Genomic DNA, 23,814 nt, shown 5'->3' with positions numbered 1-23,814 from the left:
ATCCTGCTCCAGCGTGTTGAAACGGTGGCTCCTGAGTGTTTGTTGAAGCTCGGGTTCAGGTTGAGCACTTTGGCTTTCATCTTGCCTGAGAAGCACCGAACCACATCCTTACCCTTGAGTTGGTGATGGTGGGGTCATGGAAATTCGGTTTTCCAGTTCACAAGTGGATATATGGATCTGTGGAAGGCATGCAACCGTGTCCCTCAAGATAATTTGTTAAAGATGCTAGAGGGCATCTCTGGTACCAGGGCAATCGGGTCTTTGGATTTCAAAAGCAAGAGCTATGTCTCCATTTTCAACACAACGCCAAGCTTGTTCACAGCACTAGTTAAACCCTTGTCTTCAGTCCTGTTTGTGGTGTCCACACACAGGATTTCAGGAAACCTCAGCGTGTAATTTTTGCTTTTTGCACATGATGTGACTGTATTGGTATCTCCAGAGTATGACCTTCAGCATGCATTGGAGTGGTTTGCAGCCAAGTGTAGGGCAGCCATAGTAAGAGTCAGCTCCTCTTCTTGGAAACCTGGACTGCATCTTCCAGATTGATAGTCTCTGTCTTGAATGGAAAAAAATATGTTGCTGTTGGTCTTGTTCACAAGTGTTGGTAAGATGGAACAGGAGGTTAATAGACTGACTGCAGCATCATCTGCGGAAATGCAGGCAGGGTTGCAGCCCCTCATGGCAAAGAAGAGCTGAGCCAAAAAGCAAAGCTCTTGAGTCTTTATATGTTGCGACCCACACCTTCGATCATGAAATAATAAACACCTTTTTTGTCCCTCAGTGAGAAAATATGGATCATGATCAAAAGAAAAAAAAAATCTTGGATACAAGCCTCAATGTAGAGCTGCAACTCCTCCACAACAAAATTAATCTGCTGATTGTGTTGCTTCTTTAGTACGTACAACTAGAGATTTTCTGCCAGAAAATACTTTTGAACAGAATTTCTCTTCTGCTGTTTTGACACAAGTCTTGTGTTCGACTGAAGTCAAAGGAAAGTCATATTTCTTGAAAATAAGTAGTAATCTTCTTCAAATAAATCAGTGTTGTACCCGTTGCAAAATGAAGTGATGATCGCTGTGAATGATTTCACGCTTTGATTAATCTGTAGGCAGAAGGTCTGAATCCAAAATTTCCATGCACAGGCAGGAAATATGTGCCAACTATCCTTAGTGACCTGCCCTAGTTTGCGCAGAGCAAAGAGCGTGATCTTCAGCATTAGTCACCATGACCAAATAGAGGTTATAATTAGGCTTTTAGTCATGTTGTGAGCCTTTGCATTTGGTGGCACATTCTGCTACTTCATGGAAAGGATTAAACTGGGGTCTCTCTTTGATGTTATACTGATTTAAACACGTGTTTACCCATTTTAGCAGCTTTGCAGTATTAATTTTAGTAGGAGACAGACAGGGAAATAAAGAACAAGTTTAAAGAACTCTGTTTTTGTGCTGTAAGACAAGCAGATCAGAGGTGAAATTATTTAATACTTTAAAGTACACACCACATACTCTCTAAATAACGCAGTTTACTTTTAAACTCCAAGGAAATTACCAAGAGATTTGAAAAACAGTGTTTTCAATGTTTCATAAATTTTTTTCAAACATAACTTGATGCTTTTGAAATAGTAACCTCTGCAGTTCCTGCTACAAGTTTGCTGGAATCAGCTTTTTCCTCCGTTTTTGCACGTCTACGTACAAACACATACAGACGTAAACAAATAACATCTTTGCATGAAAGCAGGCAGAATACCACAATCACATGGAGCATAAAATGGCTGTAAAATTTGGACGGTTTTGGGTGCTGAAGAAATAGTCTTACAATGATAATAAAAACAATAATAACAACAACCAAAATAATAATAATACTAGTTATTATTATTGTTGTTGTCGCAAGTATTGTTGTTGTCGCAAGTATTACTAGTACTTTTATTACTATTATTATTATTTCTGTTTTCTATTGTTTGTTGGTCCCTGTTACCATTGTTTCGCTTGTTCCCCTGGCACTCTTGTTCCTCTCCGTCATTATCATGGTCAGTCCAATGAGCTGCCTGAACCATATATGGTCTTTTATGCCATTCGTGTATTGAAGGTTATTGTGCAACATTGGAAATTTTCCACTTTTGTAGAGCAACACTACCTCTGACAAAACAGAGCTACCATACCAGTTGCCAAGATGCCAGGAGAGGACAATAAATTTCTGGTGTGCCACCAGGATTAGACCTTAGTTATTTGTTCATTTAATAATCCTGATTCTCCCCTAATGCTATAAATTGCTTTCTTGTCAAATAATATTGATGCACTTACCGTACAGTTTTTTTTTAAACTGAACAGTGTCCATGGAAAATAAAAGCTGGTGTTTGTTTTAGATGAAATAGCTGAGAGAATATTCAACTGTCATAATAAATTGTTGTAATTGTCCTCTTTTCATAGAGGGTAAACATAGGACTCTGGAGGATCTAGAAAGACTGTGCAGAAAGGACCAGTTTGAATAAAAGTTTAATTTATTTAAAGGATTCTTTTACACCAAGGTTTACAGCAGGTGTGGAGGATGTTGTGTTTGTGATTTAAAATTCACTTAAAGTTATATACAAAACAAACACTGAAGCTAAGTTTTGTTCTAAATGGTTCTGGATGTTTTGCCATCTGCAGTTTGGCTTCTCATCTAAAATGTTGCCTAACTAAACAAATAAAATCATTGCTGAAAAAGGGAATAATGGATTTGTTTGAATCAGTCAAAAGTACAGCTGCAAGAATACAAAGTGGTGTTCAATGAGCTGCAGTATCTCCAGTCAGAATTGCAGGGGCTAACCCTAACTAAACCTAATCCTAAATAACAATAGAGACTGCAGACGCTGTCTGAGTGTTCAAATGGATAAAGTAATTGTGGGAAACCGACAGAAAAAGACACCAGACTCAGCATTGGACATGTCAGAGGACAACTACGTTTTTGTGACAGATCTGAAACCAAACATTACATAACATCGACCTCTGCAGAATATGTCCATGCCAAACCATTAAAATAAGAGGATTTAACTATAACAGAGGACGAGAAAAATATCTTCTGATGATTCAGAGGTTATTCTTTGGTCAAATAATAAAAAAAATCTGCTCCTATGTGGTTCAGCACTTTTGGAGCTGCTGGACAAAATGACTGAGGTGGTAGTCTTATAAAAAAGGACTAAATAAGAGCAAGAGATGCCAGGACGATGATGATTACAGGCAACCCAGCTACTGCCTGTATGAAAAATGTCAAGACGAATCCCAGTCATCAGGAACTTTGCTAAGGAAGAAGATTCCAGCATAGTGTCATACCAAGTGCACTGCAAAAATCACAGTTTCTGCAGAAAAAAGGTTCCTCCTTTTTATGGCATAATTTGAAACTTTTCCAGACCCAAATCACAATAAATCAGACAGTTTTAAAATGTTTTTTTTTTACCTATTTGAGTTATTTTATCTGTATTTTCCACAAATTGTGAACATCTGAACCAACTCAGTTTGTGTACATTTCACAATTTAAAAAAAAAGGGATTATCCTTCACCTAATACAGATTATTTAAACCTCAGTTTATGATCTACATAATATCACATTTTGCTAAAAAATAAAATCAATGCTTTGCACAGTATATACAATATTTTTCAGACTATAACTATAAATATGGTATATAAACTTATTTACTAATAGTATTAAAACTAAATAAATAAATTCAGACAAATTTATAACATATGACCAAAATATTTTTTGTGGACGTGAATGAAATTCTGGTGAGACGAGCTCAGCTTTTATTTTTTAAATAAAGAACAGAAATATTTTATCACTCAAGATTTTATCACTTGAGTGATAAAGTATTTGCACAGTAAAAAAAGTCAAAACACCCTCAGAGTTTAAATGTGATGAAAGTAACATGTCAATGTAAGCATTTCCAACATAAATATAGGGCATCTTCAATGCAAAAATATGTTGATACTTTTCAGTCATTTAATGGGAATCACCTCTGTTCAGAGGTTTATACACTGCATTCAGTATTTTTACCTTGCTGTTTGATTAATTTATCATTACCAAGAATTCATGACCATTTCTGATTTCTGTTTCATTTGTGCCATTATGACGAATGTGCACTCAGGTTCATGTTGCTCCTCTGGTGCCGTCTACAGCACCAAAAAAATCATCCGCGCACCCAAACGGCCACATGCCCTCAGAGAAATGTTGCCCTACCATGCCTCCATATGCTCCCTGTGTGTGTGTGTGTGTGTGTGTGTGTGTGTGTGTGTGTGTGTGTGTGTGTGTGTGTGTGTGTGTGTGTGTGTGTGTGTGTGTGGTGTGTGTGAGATCACTCACCCATGACAGAAACGTCATACTCGATCAGGAACAGAGCTTCCTGGCCGCTCTGCATCAGCATGGTCAAAGCATCAGCGTGCCTCTCTCTGTTCAAAGGCATCCCATCTATGCTTAAAACTCGGTCTCCAGCCTTCAGTGTGCCCTCTCTGGAGAGACAAGAAAAAAAAAACACAAACACAAACGAGGAAGAATAAAACCTACTTGGCCGGGGCAAGACGCTCGCAGCAGCATTTAAATAGCAGTCACAGTGAATGATTAAGCAGTGGGCATCTCCTCCCAGCTGGGATGAAGGATAAACAAGATAAATGACCAAAAAAGGCTTTCATGCAGCGTTATGTTCGCTGCACTGTTTTGGTGCTCTCGGTTTTTCATGGAGAAAAGTGTAAGACTGCATTAGCCTCAGGATGAACGGTGCCCTTTCTGTGTTAAAGATGCTCTACGTGTGTTGCAGCAACGATTTTGTGCAGTGTCTGAGGAAAAACATGGTTACGTCAACATAAATGCACGGCAGATTTTTAAACACATAGTTGCATAAATAATGAATGCTTAATTCCACGTGAATACACTGATGTGTGATTTAATGAATGGAAACAAGGACATTACTAAAACAAATTCATTAGCTTGCCTCCCTATGTACACGTGCATGCTTAAGTGCTTTGATTTGAACAGACTCATCCATGCAACCTCCCACATAATCACCCAAACCAGGTGACACAACCCATATACATACACAGTATGGTACAAGCTGTAGTACTATGCACATTCATCCTGGAGGTTTCTTCCTTTTTGGCTGTTGGTATGTTTATGCTCAATATGAGGGATTGCTGCAAAGTCAACAGCACAATGTGAGCGACAGTTGGCTGTCAGTATATGCTCAATCAGGAGGAATGAATCCCTTAAGTCGGTGAAGATTCTCAGTCATACAGGTCATGGTCATTCCAAAAAAAGTAAAAAACAAAGCAACTGGACTTGTTTTCCGTTGTTGAAGACGTTTCGCTTCCTCTCCAGGAAGCTTTCTCAATTTAAAAAAAATTACAATACAGCTATAGGATTAATTCCGGCCAATCATCAACTCAATTCTCACCCTCATTCGGGTGGTCAAAACATGGTTCCTTTAAGACAAACCAATAACAACCCCAACGACTCCTCGTTACAGAGGAGTGGACCAGTTTCGGTTCAATCTGCTGGCTTAATGTCTTTAACGACCACCCATTACTAAGGGGTGGACCTGTTTCTGTTGAATTTGCATGTTATCTAAGCCATTACAAGGCCTTTGTTTGGGCAGTAGTATAAAGCTTGGTACTCCACATTACTCCAGACTTTTTGAATTGAGAAAGCTTCCTGGAGAGGAAGCGAAACGTCTTCAACTACGGAAAACAAGTCCAGTTACTTTGTTTTTTACTTTTTTTTGGAATGCCATAAGTGAATGGCAATAGACTAGGTTTCCTTAGATATAAAAGTTTTTGACCGATCTGTAAAGTGCCTTGAAGTAACAGGTGTTGTAAATTTGTGCTAAATAAACTAAATTCAGTTAACCACATCCTGACCTGTCAGCTGGACCCCCGGGCCGGACGCCGGTAACCACAAGAGGACGAGACCGTCGCCAGTCTTCATGGAAGCCTCCTTTAAAGAAATTTAAAGATAATTGTATAGTATAAAAAAATAAATCTGTGCTAAGGCTATAAATTGTATTTTACTTTATAAAGTTCATAAGGAAATAAGGAAAAGCAAACATCAGTATCCTACCCTCTTACCTCTCATGACAAAGCCAAAACTGTTTCCCTCTTTGTGTAAACACACCTCTATGGTTTTAGTTATTACTCCTGAGGGATTCTGGACTACAAGGAGAGAAAAGAGCATTATTCAAGAGTTGCATATCCTGCTAAAAAAAAACTTTTAATGTTATTTGAGGAGCTGTGTATTCTCTTTGATTTTGACGCCAGCAGGATGATGGTAAAGCAGTGAAAGCTTCTGTTGCACCGTTTCTCATCTTGGTATGTATGATGTCTTGTCTAAAAGCCCAAAACATTATTGGTCCGATCATTTCTGTAAAGCATGTGTTGTTTATAATTCATTGGTCTGAAATCTCTTTATTTCATCTATACTCAGTAACAAGAACAGGGTTCGGGTCATTCTTGCTTTCTACAAAGCTTGTCATATTTAGCCAAGTCAGCTTTTCAGTGTTTTCAGGGTTGATGGATGCTCCTGCTTTCTATGACAGTAAAATCAAAGCAAAGAAAATGTGATTAATAAAATTATTATTTTGTGATATGCATTTTTCATTTAAGGAAGATTTTAATTTGTAACTGAACATCTTGTCCTAAAAATTTTAAAGTGTCCATTTGCATCAGCTGCATGACTTGGCGTGGCAAATTTAGGACATTCTTCAATTGGGGACGGAGACCGCAAACAATCCTTTCGAGGGCCTCAGATGGCTCGCTATGCAACACTTTTAATGCCCAAACTTCATTCAGTTTTTGATTCCCCTGCAAGTTGTCAGATAATTATTAGCTGGATTAATTGGGAAATAAATCCAACTCTTCTATCATCTCAACTACTTCAAGTATTCGGCATTCCCATAACAAGTTAATCCTCATCAGGGCAGACAGAGCATTTGCATTCTGAAAAATTAGGTTATTTAATATTTGACATCATTGAATCGTTGCTCTTGTCCATAGCAATACACTGTATATTACATCTGTAAGTTGCAACATTAACACTGAATGAGTAAGTAATATTTAAAAGTGCTAACAAATTCTCTTATTAACTAGCTATGATATAGCTAGTTAATAAGAAGAGAGGGGCCTGTTTTAACTCTTCAAATTAACCTTTGTTTCAAAAAAAATATATGTGTAAATAGTTTGAAAACCCAGTTTTCACAGGGTGAAGTCATTAGTTTTTCCTTACCTGCATATGGCTAAATAAAGTCTCTTATTGGATTAAAGTCCGGTCTGTGGTCTGACTGTTTTCATTATGCTTTTGCTTCTGAGTTTTTTCTGCACTGACGTCCTTCTGCCATGACTTCTTGGATTTTTACTGCATGCATTTTGGAAATTTCAGAGGGTGTTTATCAAGATAAGAATTATGGTGACACATTTAAGAGCACAGAGGTTATCCAACTTAAACACCACAGACTTTTTCATCATATGAAAAAAAGTCTGTCGCAGTCTGGCTCAGCTAGATCAAACTACATACTGTAGTATAAAATACACACAAGGGCAAAGGTGTATATTTCAGATGAAAATATAAGAATGTTTTAGAAGGAAAATGTTTGTGAAAGAGCCACATATGTATGTGAGGGTTTACAGAATAAATCATGGCTTAAAGGGCTCCTCATAGAAATGCTTAAAGCCACGTGTCTCCTTTCACAATAGAAATGCAAGGGAAATACTGTACATCACAGTATGATGATACTGGGTTTAGGAAAAAGAGGATTTGCACAACTTTAAACTTTCAAATTAATTTATCTTTTTCTGGAGAGTAATACCGGGAACCCATTTCACATGAAAATAACAAACCATCATGGTAGCCTTTACTCTTACTTTCTGTAAAATTATTATTATTTTGCACACCTTTTATAAATCCTGCTTTCAGGGTGCAGTCAGGCCTATTTTAATTTGATTTTTCAAAAAAAAGGACACTGGTTTAAGTGTTGTTAATTAGAGCAGATTATTTTCATCAGACTTCTCTTGTAATCTTGTGAGACAGAGTTTGTTTTATCAGTTTGGCTTTTGAAATTATGAGATCTACTTATTTATTTCGTTCTCACCAAACGAAGGCAGCTCGTACTCAACCTCCAGGACAACTCGTTCCCCGATGTTCTTCAGCAGGCTAATGATCTCGTCATGCCGGAGCTTTGACAGGTTGATCCCATTCACTGACTTGATGTAGTCGCCCACATTCAGCTGGTCACTCCTGTTCAAAGTCACAGGAGACACAAAGCTACAGGCAAAAAGCTACAGGTCAAATCATAGAGGCTCTATAAATCTCCGCATCTGCACCTGTTCATTAACAAAGTTATACATTTGAATTGCTTTCAATAAAATACCAGCTAGCAAATGTTTACCATGACACTACAAGAATCTTGCATCATAAATTGTCTCTGTTTCTCTGAGAATTGTGTATATACAGTAGGTGGAATGATAAAAATGGGACTACTTCCCGTTTCACCTCAAATGAACAACTGGATGGTTAAAACTTGTAGATATATTTGTATTCCAATGTGACCATGATCCTAAATACACAACAAAATGTGTTTTGGAATGGACAAATTAGACCAACTTTAACCTCCTGGAATGCCCCAATCTTAACCCTGTAAACAGAGTAACCACTATGAATCAATGCTACCATTTCTAAGAATAGGAACGGACAAATATTTAGCCTGAGTTTTATCCGAAATGCATAGATGTTTGTAAAAACTGTGTGGTTTCTTTGCAAATTTCTATAAAACTTTATTCAAAGGCATGAGTGTATGTAAATATTTGAGCCTGTATGTTTGATTCAGCTTTTGCTGTGTCTTAACTGCAGGATATGAACAATAAATTCAAACATGTGCACCCAATTCTTGCACTTAAAATTCATATAAGGGGTTTTTGGGATCATCTTGCAGGAAAAACAATCACTAGAACGATTCAATAAAAGTGAGAAAATTTAATATGGCATTCCTGCCCATGATGAGTGTATGTTAACTTATGAGCAGAGCTGTAGTTTGAGCTTAATTATGTGCCTTTTAAAATCTCTGCTGGTAAACACAAGAGGACACCTGCGTATAAAGCAGGAAAAGATTTTGAAGCGAGATGGCTGACAAGTCTCTCGCTCCTTGACGCTGACAAAGATGACTGTATGGTGTCTCACGTCTGACATTCTGAGTCAACGCGCCACTCACTGGAGAGCTAATTAATCAAATAGATGTTCTGCCCTTCTTGCCCTTCTCATCCTTTGGGCCACCGTCAATCAGCCGTGACAGCGGATGGAGAAGCCTCTAAAGTTCAGCAGGCTTGAACGTAACGATGGTCCACTCCCGTCACATATTGCCAGCCGTTCTGCTGTCTGCCCCCGCAGACCCATTAAATTAGCGGGTACTTCCACACAGGCATGAACTCAGCTATGTGAAGACAAGCTGCTTGGAAGAATTAGCATAGTGTCCCTTAGACGTGACAAGGAATGGCATATTTGGCCAGGACATTTTCAAAGGATGGTGTCATTCTTCCTGAACTGAGGGTGTTAATTTTTTCACATCAGTGACGTGCAATGGGAAAAGGGCTCACCCTCAAAAGAACTATAGGAAACAGTGTTGGTATAAAACATGTATTGATTTCATGTTGCTGGAATGTTTTTAAAGAAGTCTGAAGGATTCTTGTATTAGGATTTCTGACACCGCCCTAAAGTTGACTGTACAGCCTCTGAACGTCAACCGTCCACCTCTGTCAAACAAACATGCCAAAAACCATTAGTCATATACTAAATTAGAAGGTTGAATCAGATGCTAGCTTCAGTGTTTTCCATTCACATAGTGAACGTATATTTAAACAGTATTAAATCTGTTTACTTGCTGAATTTTGGGCAGTGTTTCCACTGTGAACGGACCAAGGAGAACTCATTACAGGTAGAAAACAATAGCTGTTTTCAGAAGCTTATAATTGTCTCCACATCAGGTTCCCTATAATTTATAATGTGTTTCCTCTTGATGCCAATGCCACCAAAAGATTATGTATTCAAATTGTTGTCATGTGGATTTGTTAAAGCCATAGTTGGTAATCCTGTTCAGAAACACTTTTTGTTACACTGGGTAAAATCGCACTTCCATCCTAAAAGTAGTTAATACATTATGGATTCACAAACATGAGGTTAAAAAAGTTGTTCTTTGTGGGAGCTGCAGGCCTGTAAAAAGTATAACCAATCTCTGCCGTTCAGTCTGAAGGGCATGGAGGCAGCCCCGGGGTCTTCATACGGGTCTCAGGCCTGTGAAGGGGGGTCACAACATGGGCTCTCTGCGCTCCTGCAGGATAGTGGCTATAGGTTCTGAGGTCAGCTTTCTCCTGCACAGCTTAGACAGACCACCACTGATTTGATCATGATGTTAGTTTCACAGAAAGCAGACTTTACTCAGCCTGGCCCACCCTGCAGATGCTTGTGATTCTTTGAGCCCCATGCGGTCCAATTGGGTGGCTGGTCTCCCCATCCTGGACTCCTCTCTCCTCGAGGGTCCACAGGCAAAAGAGGAAGTTAAGTCTGGTGTAGCTTGGCTTCATACCCTGCTAAAGGGGGCAGTTCATTGGTGCCTGTAAAAGTCTCAAATTGCTTTGCTTACAACCCGGTCGGATTTTTCCTCATGGCTTGATTGCACAACACTTTGAACATGGCTGAAAGTCACAAGAAGCAAACGGCGTTCATGTTTATGAGAAGAAGAGGAAGGCCTCAATAGAAAGTAAAAAGACCAGAGTGGACTTGGGAGATTTTTTTTTAATGCAAATCCCCTGAAGAGTAGAAAAGCAAGGTAAGACGGCTTGTGCATGCGCAATTATTCAAAAAGGGACTTGGGGAAACATCTGGAAAAATTGCGTCTCTAGCTTTAAGCTAGAAAACAGAGTATAGCTACAGTTTATTTGAATGGCACTGTTGTGTTATGATTCTGGCCTTGATGTCTGTGTATTTGCCTCTGCACACAGTAATTATGATTATTGGCTGCACCTGCTCCCATCTGCTGCTGCCTAATCAGTCCCATTCAGTTCACCTGGTCCTCTGCCTTTATGTGCAGATTCCTCCAGAGTCAGCCAGTCCCAGACTATTGAAAACTTATGGGGAGAGTTGATGGCCAGTGTTCCTATAGCTTGTTTTAACATCTTTCTGTTTCCTGGATGTCCCTGCTTTTCGCTGCCCTCTTCTAGATTTCTTTTTTACTTCAGTTTTTAGACATCTACCTGGACTGTTGGCCACAATCCTTGCCAGGCCCCTTTGACCCAACATTAGGAAATTATGTGTTAGTATCAGCAGATGCTGCAATAATGATATGACTTTTATCAGCATTTGAAGAGCAAGGTTTCATTGAGAAAGTTTCCAAACATTGTATGTTTTTGCATCGAAACAACTTGTACTTTATTTTGTTCATCTCACCACCTCTTTACCTTGTAAAACCTTTCATACAGCATTAAACAACAAATGTCACCAAACACATCACAGGTCTATAGAGCCTGAATGCATGGTATTTGAATAATTAGCAAACAATCACTCCAAGCAGTTCTTTGCTATAGCAGCTCTGTCTTAGGTAAGGAAATATTACACATAGGAAGAATGCTAATAAAAAAAACTCAGAACAGCATCACTTTAGAGACAACCGTTAGCCTCTGAAATCTGTGCGTGCAGAAAGGCATGTCTGACTGGTTTGCTAGGATTGCCAAGCTCAAAGCACATCACAGAGCACAGATCTCACCTGGCAGCCAGCCCACCTGGCCGTAGGTTTGACACTCTGGGCTTGCCATCTTTATCAGAGCCTCCGGAGATGGTGAGGCCAAGGCTGCTGCCTTCCCTTTTCATCAGCTCCACCGTGGTCACTCCTCGATACTCCTCTGCTGACAGACGCAGGCACAGACCCACAGAAAGAATTAGCCTCTGCTTGACAGAGCTGCTCTGTCTGCAAGGCACAGAAAGACTTTTTTTTTCCTCCCTGAATCTTTCAGAAAATATTCTCCAAGATACAACCACTGGCAACAGTTTCCAGCTACTTTCTCTTTTCTTTGTTCCTTCACATCTCAAAGCGAATCTTTGTGTTGGAATGTGAAGGAAACTAAGGGGCTTAGTTTGAAATTTGAAATGGGGGAAAAAAATGATAAATGCAAAAGTAGGTGAACGCTAAGATGACATGTTATAGTATATCCGTATTTCTTTAAGAAAAACACATTGTCTATTAAAACTAAAAATGGCCTTACTGATTCTATACAAATAAAGAACAGCGAAGCAAAGCGAAGAACTGCTTCTCCTATACTCTGGACTGATTTGACAAACTGGGTTTGGGCAAAAATGTAAATGCAAAGGTTTTCACAGTTTGTCGCTCAGGGGCATTAGTGGTATTTTAACACAACACCAAAAAGGGATGACAGCAGCAATGACCTTAGAGAAGTAATCGCTGCAGCCCATTTAACTGGGAAGCCTTACAGAGCCATTTTCAAATGATTTCGAGTAGCAAGTATTCACAATAAGATTCTAGAGTGGACACCCCAGGATGCTCTTCCCAAGGAGTGAAACTCAAAGAAGTGGGAAAGAAACTCAACGATTCACAGGGCCTTACAGAAGTATTCATTTTCAGATGATAGATTGAGCCACTGGTGGGCAAGTCCAATCCTCGAGGGTTGGTGTCCTGCATGTCTGTTTCCCTGCTTGGATACACCTGACTTAAACAATTGTATCACTAAGGCTACATTCACACTGTAGGTATTGATGCTCCATTCCAATATTTTGCTGAAATTAAAATTTTTTGAGGCGTCCGTTCATATTACTATTGAATGCGGTCGCTATCAGACTCCTCTCTGAACGGTTCAAGACCGCAAAGCGGCTCGCAGATACCAGAAGGAGACGTCACAGAGCAGCACATTGTGGAAGTGATGGTGAATGTAATTGTTTCTAGAAGAGTTCAATAAAGTTTTGTTAAAAAAAAAGCTTGAAAAGAAGATAAAAACGTGGATACTGGCCGGAATCTCTCCTTGTTATTACTAGAAACGTGTTGAGCAATGGGAGCAGACAACATTAAGACAGCATAATAGCAAGATGAAGTAAGGTAGGAAGAAGCAGCACAGCTATTAACAATGGTCTTTCGTGGAGCGCTAATTGCTACTGCTGTGTGTGGATTTGTAATGAGATATGTATCATATGCGGCGCAAATTAGATTTTTTTTTTTTTTGGGGGTGGGGGGGGTGAAAAGATCGGAATTGGGCCGTTCACACTGGGATGAAAAAGAAGGATATGGGTTGGATATGGGCAAAAAGATCAGATTTGGGTCACATTACCTGCAGTGTGAACGTAGTGCCCCTGTTGCAACAATTGCTTTTTGCCCAAATGCGACCTATGTCCGTCTTTTTCATCCCAGTGTGAACGGCCCAATTCCGATCTTTTCACCCCATAAAAAAATCTGATTTGTGCCACATATGATACGTATCAGAGTTTTTTCAAAGCATCCACAGTCTGAATGGTCACATCCACACACAGTAGTAGCAGTTGCCGCTCCATAAAATACCATTGCCAACTGTGCTGCTTTCTTTTCACCTTACTTCGTCTTGCTATGATGTGGTCTTAATATTGTCAACACCCATTGTGCAACAGCTTTCTAATAATAGCAAGGAGAGATGCCAGGAGCATCCACGTTTTTTATTTTTACGTTTTTTTTTTTTTTTTTTTACTAAATTTTATTGAACGCTTCCAGAAACCATTGCATTCACCATTACTTACATAAATAGTGAGTTGCTTTGTGACGTCTCCTTCTGTTATCTGCATGTGGGTCGCTTTGCGGCCTTGAACCGTTCAGACAGCAGTATGATGGCAATCACATGTAGTATGAATGGCCACGTCAAAAATATCTGATTCCAGCCAAAAAAATCAGAATTGAACATCAAGACCTGCAGTGTGAACTTAGCCTTAGGACACTGGCCCTGGGGGGCTGAAGTTACAAAGCCCTCTGTGAGTTAGTAAAGGTTTGGAAAAATCTTTTGGAAACACTTTTATATTTTAACTCTTCTGCAAAATACTCCACTACTCTATTTCAAGTCCAGACTTGTCCTCATCATTGTTCACTAGTGTCCCCTAACACCCTTTGAGGCCTTATTTAGGTGGACCATTTACTGTCCAGGTTACTTGAGCAAGCAGTTGGTTGATCGATTTTATTTAGGAAATAGGAGTGAAGCATGCCACACTTTTCATATTTGTATTTATAAAAACCTTGTATAATTTTCCTTAAACCTTATAGCTATGCATTACTATGTTCTATTGCTTAAAATCCCAACAAACTACTACTAAATAGATTATCGTTACAAAGTGAGAAAAATCTGAAAAAGTTGAAAGTGTATGAATATTTTTGCAAGGTACTATACAAGACTCTACAAGTTTCATTTAATTTGTGAAATGGTAAAGTACACGTCACCACGATGGGAACGAAAATACTGCTGTTGAGAGAAAGCTGCTTTTCTACTACAGTTTAATTTGCTGTGGCATGTGGATAAAGCACTTGATTTAATAGACAATATCCTTTGTGTAGGTGAGAACCAGGCAAAAAATGCCTGACCATAAAGAAGTTTGCTATATTAGCCCATAAATAAGAGACTAATACTTTGTTATTGCATAGGAGGTTTTACTGAAAGCTTTTGAATCTCAAGCATATTTGGATTTCATATTCTGCTTTAACATTTTTGGCTTATTTTTTCTGCATTGTCACGTGTTGGAGTTCAACTTAGCTTGTGTTTACTTGAGACCTGTCAAAAACAAGATTTGTTTGTTGTCGAAAATGTACTTAATAAACAGGGTTTACCTACTTTAACAGTGATTTAAAGTGAGTTTTGAAGCACAGTTTTATTATTAAATTAATGGCAAAAGAAATATAATTTGACTGATGCCTGCGTGGTTTTGTTGTGTCATGAGAGAACTCATTCTGTCTTCTGGTCCACTTTGTGCTGTGCTAGTAAATCCTCCTTGACCATCCTGCCCACAGCAGTTTAATACCAATGACAGGTATGCCACAAGTGCATTTTTTTCAACTTACCTAAGCATTTATAACATCAGAAGATAAAGCAAATCACTGGATGCACATAATTCAAAATTCCACAAAGACGGCATGCAATTTCTCTTCTTGGGGACCCAAAAGGATTATGACTCAGGCAGCGTATGAAACAAAACAAAGTTAGGTTTGACTGTAATGTACCTGAAAGGATTCGCCCCCGGGAGGAATGTGATTGGTCAGTTGTCTCTTTGCTGCCCTTTGAGTATGGTCCTTCATCTGAGGAGACAACAGAGATGTGAAGGAGGTTATATAAAGACTGTGGGAGAAGGATAAATACTGCCTATTTCTAACAGTGGCCCACACCTCCATGCTCTGAACTTTAACCCAAGTTAAAGGAACGCAGCGCTGAATGAGGGGGGGCTTTAAAGCTATTCAATCAACATGAGAATACATTTGCAGGAAATCCTAAGTACGCAACCACTTGGGCATGGAAACAGCATGGAGTTAATGGACTGATTTTCAATGGGGAGAAAATGATCATTTGCATGTCATTTACAGCAGCTGCTATGGAAAGCAGCAAAATGTTCAATCTGTTCAGCAGAGAAACAGATTTTTTTTCACTCCTCACTCATGGTGGGAACCATTTCTGACACCGTTCACAGATTAGCAGAGTCAGTGCCCAGCCATCTGAGCCTGAACGCAGCAATGAAGCCATATCTGCAGTCACCCCGATGAGGAAACTGACTTGGCATTTTTGTAATCCTGTCCACTATGGATTATCTTTTCGTGTGAATTAAACATCAATCTGGAAGCCTGAAGAAAAGCTTGGACATGTTCTCTTTTTAACGGGGGAACAAACGAATGTAAGAACGAGTTATACTTTTGTGACAAAGCTAAAAAAAACAACCTTTAGTTCATTTTTGCAAAAAGAGGTTTTCACCCTTCTAAGAAGACTCACTACTGCTTTTGAACTAAAAGATAAAATGAATCAATAAAATTAGGCATTTACAATATGTAAAATATGCAACAATGCAACTATATTTCAATTTTTGACAAATAGTTGCTTTGTTTACAGTCACTCATTTTTTTACTGTACTAGCAAGAAGTACAAAAACCTCCATAATATAAGCTAGGTAAACCCTGCCAAGACGGCTACAACTACAATTACAAATCAACATCATAATACAGTGACTCGCAGACCTTGAATGTTTTTTTTTTTACTTTTTGAACAATTTTGGACATTACAACCACACACAGGTAATATTATATATCTCAATGGGATTCTTTGTGAAAGATCAACACAAAGCCATACATAATTGTCAAGTAAATGGGAATGATCCATGGTTTTCAAAAAAAAAATACAATTATAAATCTGAAAAAATGTGGTGTGCACTGGTTTCATGACCCCTTTGACAACCCTAAATGAAACCAGGAGGTAGCATCTACCTTTAGAAGTCCCCTAATTGAGGAATCCCAGTGTGTCTGATTTCATTTTGCTATAATATGGTTGCTTTATGACATATTCAAAGGGTTCAGCCTTATTAAGACCAAGGAACACAGCAGACAGCTGTAGGTGTAAAGTTGTAGAAAAAGTTAAAGCAGGATAATGTTTTTAAATTATTTTCCCAATCATGGAACACTTCACAGAGCTCTGATCAGTCCATCATCTGATAATGGAAAGAGTTTGTCATAATGGCAAACCTACCAAGACATGGCCATCCACCTAAAAAGATAGAGTTTGACTCTAGAAAAGGAAATTGAAGGCTGATTGTAACTTTGTAGGAGCTGCAGGGATTCCCCCAGGAAAATATTCCCCCCGGGAATCTATTAGCTATAGGTTGGAAGTTCCACTCATATGGCCTTAATGAATGGGTGGCAATAAACGTTACATAAAAAGTGATTTTCAGAGTTTCCCATAAGTCAAGAGGAGGACATAGCAAACAGATGCTCTGGTCAGAGGAGACAAAAATTGAACATTTGGCCTACAGTTGGTAGTTTACAACACTATTGTCTTGCTGCGAGAAGGTCCTGGGTTTGAATCCCACCTCGGGGTCTTTCTTCATGGAGTTTGCATGTTCTCCCTGGGTTCTCTTGGGTCCTCCCACAGTCAATGTGACTGTTAGGTAAATTAGGTGTGAGTGTGTGTATTGTTGTTTGTCTTGTGTGTCTCTATGCTGCCCTGTGATGGACTGGTGACCTATCCTGGGTGTACCCTGCTTCTTGCCCAGATAAGCTAGAGTGCTAGAGAGAGGCACCTACCACCCACAACCTTGCATGGAAAAGCAGGTATAGACATAGGTGGCAGAAAATCAGCAATGCACATAAACCCGAAACCCATCATGACTACCACAAAAGCACTGCGGCGGCAGCACAACACTACAGGGATTTTTTTCATTCAGCAGAGACAGGAAAGATGCTCAGAGTTGACGTAACAATGGGTGAAGAAAATATTAGGCAACAATGGAAGAAAGCCTGCTACAGGCTGCAAAAGACTTGAAACTTTGACAAAGCTGCACCTTCAAGCAGCATGACCAGTTTTAACATAAATTAAAGCTATATTAATAATAATGATAATAATAATTGTACTTTATTGATCTCACAATGGAGAAATTCACTTCTGCATCTTAACCCATCCCGTTGGGGAACAGTGGGCTGCCACTATGTGGCACCTGGGGAGCAATCGGGTGTTAAGGGTCTTGCTCAAGGACCCAGAGTGCAGGCTGTGAGGATCAAACCAGGTACTTGCAACCTTCTCAGAGCGCAGAGCGCAACCGAACTGCTCTAACCATTAGGCCACCAATCCCCTTCCCTTATAATGGGGTGATTTAGCTCAAAACATAAAACGACCCAACTCAAAGTCCAGACTTAAGTCACATTAGGAATATGCTGAGAGATTTGAAACCTAATGCTCTCCATCAAGTCTGAACATAAAACTTTTCAACATTTTTAGATTTCTACTTGTAAAAAATCAGGAAGCCATTCCTCACACTTAAGGTTGTACTGCTCTGTCACATACAGTTCTCATGAAATGCGTTGAAGTCTGTGGTTGTGATATGATAAACTGTGCAAACGGTCAAGGGGTGTGAATACTTTTGCAGAGCTCTAGTTTGTGTATGCACAAGCACTGAGACATAAAAGGTCAAAGCACTGCTCACCTGCTCCAGAGGTCAGAAACAACTGAACAGGTTGCATGTTATATCTGGGCATTTATCAGGTTAAAATACTAGATGCCACTTCCAACTAAACTATAAGTGTTTCTAGTCCTTCTCTGCGTTGATGAGCCAAGCCTGAATCCTAAAGAAGTAGAGCCAGAGGACATCAGGCCCCTTTATCTCTGTGTACAGCGACTCTACGTCTGTCCAGCTGAAGCTGAAACCTTCGGACAGCCAAGAGGTATGGATCCTTCGTCATACCTTCAGTGATCTGAAACCTTCGGGCAGCTGCATGAAACACGAAAAATGTTAGCAGCAGCTGCATGAGTCAGCCCTCAACCACAAAAATATCTCAAGTGGACCCACGTATCACGGCGATGTGGAGAGCACAAACATCCGTGATGGTATTTCACTTGCTTCCTCGCATCCTTCGCTCGGTGCGTCGAGACGATTTGAACACACACGGACACGGAGTGAATGACACATCACCGACACTTTGGGCAAGGCAGAAGCAGAGTAACCATGCAGGCTCCCGGGGGCCTTGACAGTCCAGCAGCTGTCACCTCTGTCAAAAGGCAGCATTAGCTCTGGGTTACACAGACCCGACGGAGTGCACGTGACTGAACGTTACTGTATCATCAAGCTGTCCGCCAGCAGTCCTCCTCCAGCTTAAAATAACCATCACTCACCCGAAGAGCCGGGGCCGTGAGCAAGCTGATTACATGCGACCCCCCAACAACAATGCATGGCAGACTAATCTATCTGTCGGCCAATCTGTAGAAGATGTGAGTTATGGTTATATAATTAGAGGCTGAGCAGAAGCATGATCCCCCCCCCTTTATAAATAAATAGAGCTAATTAAGTCCTCTTTAGAATCAGGGCGCTGAGTGACATCCGTTTCATATCCGACCAGAATGTGGGTTAAATACGGGGCCAGAGATGACACTGAAAGCCTAAGCTTATTTTCAGATGTAAAACTTTATTTTTAAAATGGGCGGCCCCATATCTGGTGTATGCTGCTATTCCTGCCCTAATTACACATGGTAAGATGCAATGCCGAGCTGGTGGTCCAGTCCACTCGCATTTAAATCTTTTCCAGTCTATCAAAGCCATTAAGCATGCAGCGTAGCGATTACACAGATTTCATCCAGGGCGGACGGAGGCAGAGCAACACTCGTTTACGAGATAAAGCGCGATCGGCGACCTCCTGCTCACTCTTAAGGCTCAAAGTGGAGTGCTCTTACCAATGCTGTTCTTGGTGTCTCTCCTCAGACCACACAGCATGGCTGCAGCTCCTCTAGAAGCTGATCTTCAGCTTAGTGTGCAGAGAGTTGGGGTTCCACCTGAGAGACCAGGTCACAGGCGCTCACATGGCACAAGAAACGCATCTCTGCTTTGTCACTGCCAACATTTTCTTCAGCCACGTTGCTGTTCATAAGAAAGACCAATGTCGTCCCTCAAATGGTCTCCCGATCTTCTTCTTCTTCTTCTTAAACTTGCAGGATAAATCACTTGCAGTCCTCACAGGCGGAAACCTCTATCAGCCGAGACCTTCATGAAAATCCATAGCGTGGAGAGGAGTGACTCGTGCCCTGTTCTTGGCGTCTCGCTGTGGCCCTCTTTTTCCCAGCTATCCTTACAAATGGTTTGTGGATTTTGCAGAGATTTTCTCATGCCCTACTCACACACTCACATGTGAGCTCACGCACAACCCTTCTTTCTCTCTCTCTCTCTCTCTCTGGTTGCTCATCCTCTCCTCCTCTCTGCCAGAGGGGCTCAGCGAGGCAGTCACATACGATAGTCACTCTCCCACTCCCTTTATACACACACACACACACACACACACACACACACAAACTCACACTTTATCCCACCAAGCCCTGAATTCCACCCTCTCACACATGCACAGTTCACACACTGAGATTAGGCACGACACAACAGCGCACAGCGCACAACAGCGAACTGTCGGCACAATTAACACCACCTGCGCATTCACTGCCAGACTCCGTGTCACGTTTTTCTCACATAGATTCTGCCCCCCGCGTTACAGAGCATGTATCTTCATGGTCCTGGCGTGTCTCACACACACACACACACGCACGCATAATGGAAAATGCATATGCAAAATTCCTGGGCCGAGCAGCTGCCCGCAAGCCTTGCAGTTGGGACTGATTTAAAGTACAGAGCAGCTGTCACAAAGGTGAACGACTCCTACCGCAGTGGTGAGAAAACAAGTCATATCTAACTATGGAATGCGACACTTTAATCTGTGCAAATTTGTGAAAAATCAAATGTATTTTCACTGAGAGGAGCTTTAAATGACCCATTAGTAATTCATGACCCAGTGAGACTCCACAAACCCAAACACATCGTTGCAAAGGCACTCATTTGTCATGCACTCATGTCCCAGCGCCTGCCACTTCCTGACCCCCACAGGCAACCCCGCTAAACCTCCTCTGCCTCATTTTTGGGTTCAATGCAAACAGCGTTCTCCTTTCCAAGACTCTAGAACAAGGCACAACACCAGCAATATTCAGATAATGCACCGAATAAAAAAAAAAAAAAAAAGCCATCTCACTTGGACTATTTTTTTCAACAGATTTTGGAAGTGAGGGAGAACTTGCAGCATAATTTGCAGACGTTCCAGTGGACACAGTAAACGTGGCATCTAATTTCCTTTGAGGCTGTTGTCCTTAATACCCCATTTACAGTGGGTGTGATTGTAGGCTTTTCGAGCAAGACTAATTAATTTCCTGCAGGAGAAAGAGAACTGGGAGATAAAACAGTGTTAGACTGAAGAAAAGAAAAACCCTCTGGGAACAAAAACCAGCAGTGATTTACTTGTAGAAGTGATTTAAGCTAACGTTAAAATAAGGGAGGTACGAAATGCTTTAGTATAATTTATCTCAAATTACACAGTATATTTAATTTAAATTGGAGTACTAGTTGTCATTTCTCTTAATCAAACCAACTACACTGCCATCTTATGGTGGTCTACTCCAGCTGCAGAAGAAAACTGGAGGGTGATATTTTTTTTTTTTACCTGAAATTCAAAAACAACTCAAATAAACTATTAACTTCTAAAGTTTTAAATAAATGAAATTAATTTAACACATGGCCTAGATGTATTTAAAAATATATATAAAAAAATCCACAATTTTGTCAAAGCAAATTTTCTACAGGTAATAAAGCGTTCCCATTTATTTTACCTTTGGTTCGCCCTCTGATGATGCCCAGTCGACATCTGAGCGAAAAAGAAAACATCCTCCTCTTTCCTCCTGCACACCGACCGCCTTTCCTCAGGGAATCTGTCTGAGGGAAGGCGAATGAAAGCTGTTTGGGGGTGAGGTGCCCTTTTCCAAACACTGCCCTTGCTGACATATTCATTTTCTGACCCGTCAAAACAAAAACAACAACAACAAAAAACACAGGATTCTGTCCTACTCCTTGCTTTGCAGCCTGCGCCTGTCCTGCTGCTCTCCTGTTCTCCTCCCTTTTCTGGAGAACATCCAGTCCCGTCAGATGAGTCTTCCACAAACAGGTGCAGGTTCTCAAACGGGGCAATGTTCAGATCCAATTCAGGTTTTTTTTCTACCTCCAAGCCTTCCTTGGTCTGTTACTTACTGACCTAAGCGGACCGGCAGAAAAAATGTTGTGTTTTTACATCTCTGGCAATATCAGCTTTGCAGGAGCAGATGGCAGCGAGTTCACGGCTGTGGGGCACAGCTTGGCTGCCAGGATGCAATGGAAACCTTCTCTACAGGGAGTCACCATTCTACCTTTTAAAACAAAGCGACGCCTGAGCAAGCAAATGCAGGGCAATGTCATTCGATGGCAAACTCCTGCAAGTTGCATATGAATGTCACCAGAGGACACAGACTAACCTTGGAGACGGTCAAGGGACCTTGGCTGGCATTTTCTTGGCTTTAACTTTTCTGCACCTATGGACCTCCAAAGAGTTTGACTGTTAATCTCTCTCCCAATCCCAATGGATTTAGTAAATACTACAAATTAGTATTTGTCCCTCTAACTGTTCTTCAGAATCAGCTGTACAGCCATAATCGTGTGCACATTTTTTTCTTACTTTGGTTACAACGCTGTGTTCAGATATTTGGTATACATATAAACAGTATGTTTTGGGTGTATAGTTTTTTTTCATTTTATGAAAAGAAAGGGGATATTCTTTTTTTCACAGCAGTGTAGCTGACTAATCAGGCTATAAGCCCAGGGGACTACAAGTCTCTGGTGGCTGCTCTTTACTGCCAACCTGAGGTTAAACGTCCAACCAGTTGGTGTGCAGGTTGTGTGGGGTCTGCAGAGAGGTCAGCTGGTTGTTTCCCTGACCCTAAACCTGTGCAAGTCATGGATGGGACAATCCGCCCTGATGATTCTCTATGCAGACCAAGTCATTCGTTGTTGTCTGGGCGTCCTGTTTTGTGGATGAGCCGATCTACACAACGATGGGTGAACACAAGGAGCCCCATTCATGGTTGCTTATAACTGAACTCACTTTTCTGTTAAGCCTCTTCATATTTTGGAATTTGAACACCAATACACTACGGATAGATTAAAACTTTTGTCACTTTTCAGAAAGTCAAACTCAATATATATATATATACATTAAATATAGTGAAGTGCTGCAAGCTTTTGTTTCTTGTAGTTTTGATGATTATGGGATACAAATTAAAAACTCAAATCCGGCATCTCAAAAAAAATTAGAACATTGTTAAAAAGTACTGAAAATTAATGGTGTCACTCTGTTCAGTTAATCAACTCAAAACTATTTGAAGGAATAGTTGAGGCACAGAATTCATGTTGCTTGAAGGTTCCAGTCAGTCGTGGTTTGAGGTGCCGTGTTGTCTGCTGGTGTTGGTCCAGTGTTTTCTGAAGCCATCAATGTAGCCATCTAACAATTCTAGAGCATCCCTATGCTGACGGGTTTTATGGAGATGCTGATTTCCCAAGAAAAAAGAAAAAAAAAAAAAAGCCAAAATGTTTACCTTCGTGTAATGAGTTTCACTTTGGAGTGACAAAGTAGAAATACTTAAATATCTACAATAAAGCTTTGTTTCCTGTATTATTCCAAGATGCAACACCACGCTAAATATCTGCCTATGCATTGTCTTTATAAATTGGCATCACTGAATAGTTTACTTTAGCTTAAACCAGTTCAATCCAACTCCCTAGTGCCTTCAGCTAATTAAAAAAAGGAAACGTTTAAACTTACATTTCAGCAAAGTGAATGTGTGAAACTAAAGCTGATTTGTGACTCACCCAAAGTACAGGACACGGTCTATGACCAAAGTGTCAAAGTAAATCCTTCATTTTTAAGCTTATTCCAAACAGGTTTTCCGCCTTAATTTAAATGTTCACACATGCATTCAAAAGTTATCCCTTTCATATAAATTACTTTTGATGCAGCTGAGCTGTGGCCTACAAAGTAGAGCATCCACCTTCACATACAACTAGTTCATATTTCTCCTCCAATGTTCAACAACTGAGTCACAATTGGGCAGAAAAGAGCTTTTCAGAATTATTCAGTATAAATTTGGTTTTACACTTTTCAAAAGTTGCCAAAGCCATTAAACAGACCCGTGGGAAAATAGATAAGGTAACAGATCCAGAAACCAG

General features: G+C 40.2%; 1 protein-coding gene across 7 annotated transcripts in view; it reads right to left on the bottom strand.

Moving 5' to 3' along the window:
* Window positions 1-21,740, bottom strand: part of LOC105926067 (glutamate receptor-interacting protein 2) — a 54,466-nt gene extending 32,726 nt beyond the window's left edge. For 3 of the 7 annotated variants that reach the window (XM_036132776.1, XM_036132778.1, XM_036132781.1), the window contains exons 1-7: window positions 21,393-21,716; window positions 15,233-15,307; window positions 11,762-11,900; window positions 8,102-8,247; window positions 6,087-6,170; window positions 5,880-5,955; window positions 4,333-4,478 (exon numbers count right to left, since the gene is read on the bottom strand). In XM_036132776.1, the coding sequence (XP_035988669.1) occupies window positions 4,333-4,478; window positions 5,880-5,955; window positions 6,087-6,170; window positions 8,102-8,247; window positions 11,762-11,900; window positions 15,233-15,307; window positions 21,393-21,570 (844 nt within the window). In that variant the 5' untranslated portion in view covers window positions 21,571-21,716. Of the gene's footprint in view, window positions 1-4,332; window positions 4,479-5,879; window positions 5,956-6,086; window positions 6,171-8,101; window positions 8,248-11,761; window positions 11,901-15,232; window positions 15,308-19,427; window positions 19,933-21,392 lie in introns of those variants that run through there. The other 4 variants (XM_036132782.1, XM_036132777.1, XM_036132779.1 and 1 more) reach the window with 4 other exon arrangements.
* Between the last annotated feature and the right edge of the window lie 2,074 nt (window positions 21,741-23,814).

The sequence above is a fragment of the Fundulus heteroclitus genome, unplaced genomic scaffold (assembly GCF_011125445.2).
Source record: "Fundulus heteroclitus isolate FHET01 unplaced genomic scaffold, MU-UCD_Fhet_4.1 scaffold_54, whole genome shotgun sequence".
NCBI lineage: Eukaryota > Metazoa > Chordata > Actinopteri > Cyprinodontiformes > Fundulidae > Fundulus > Fundulus heteroclitus.
This window is presented reverse-complemented; position numbering and strand designations above follow the sequence as displayed.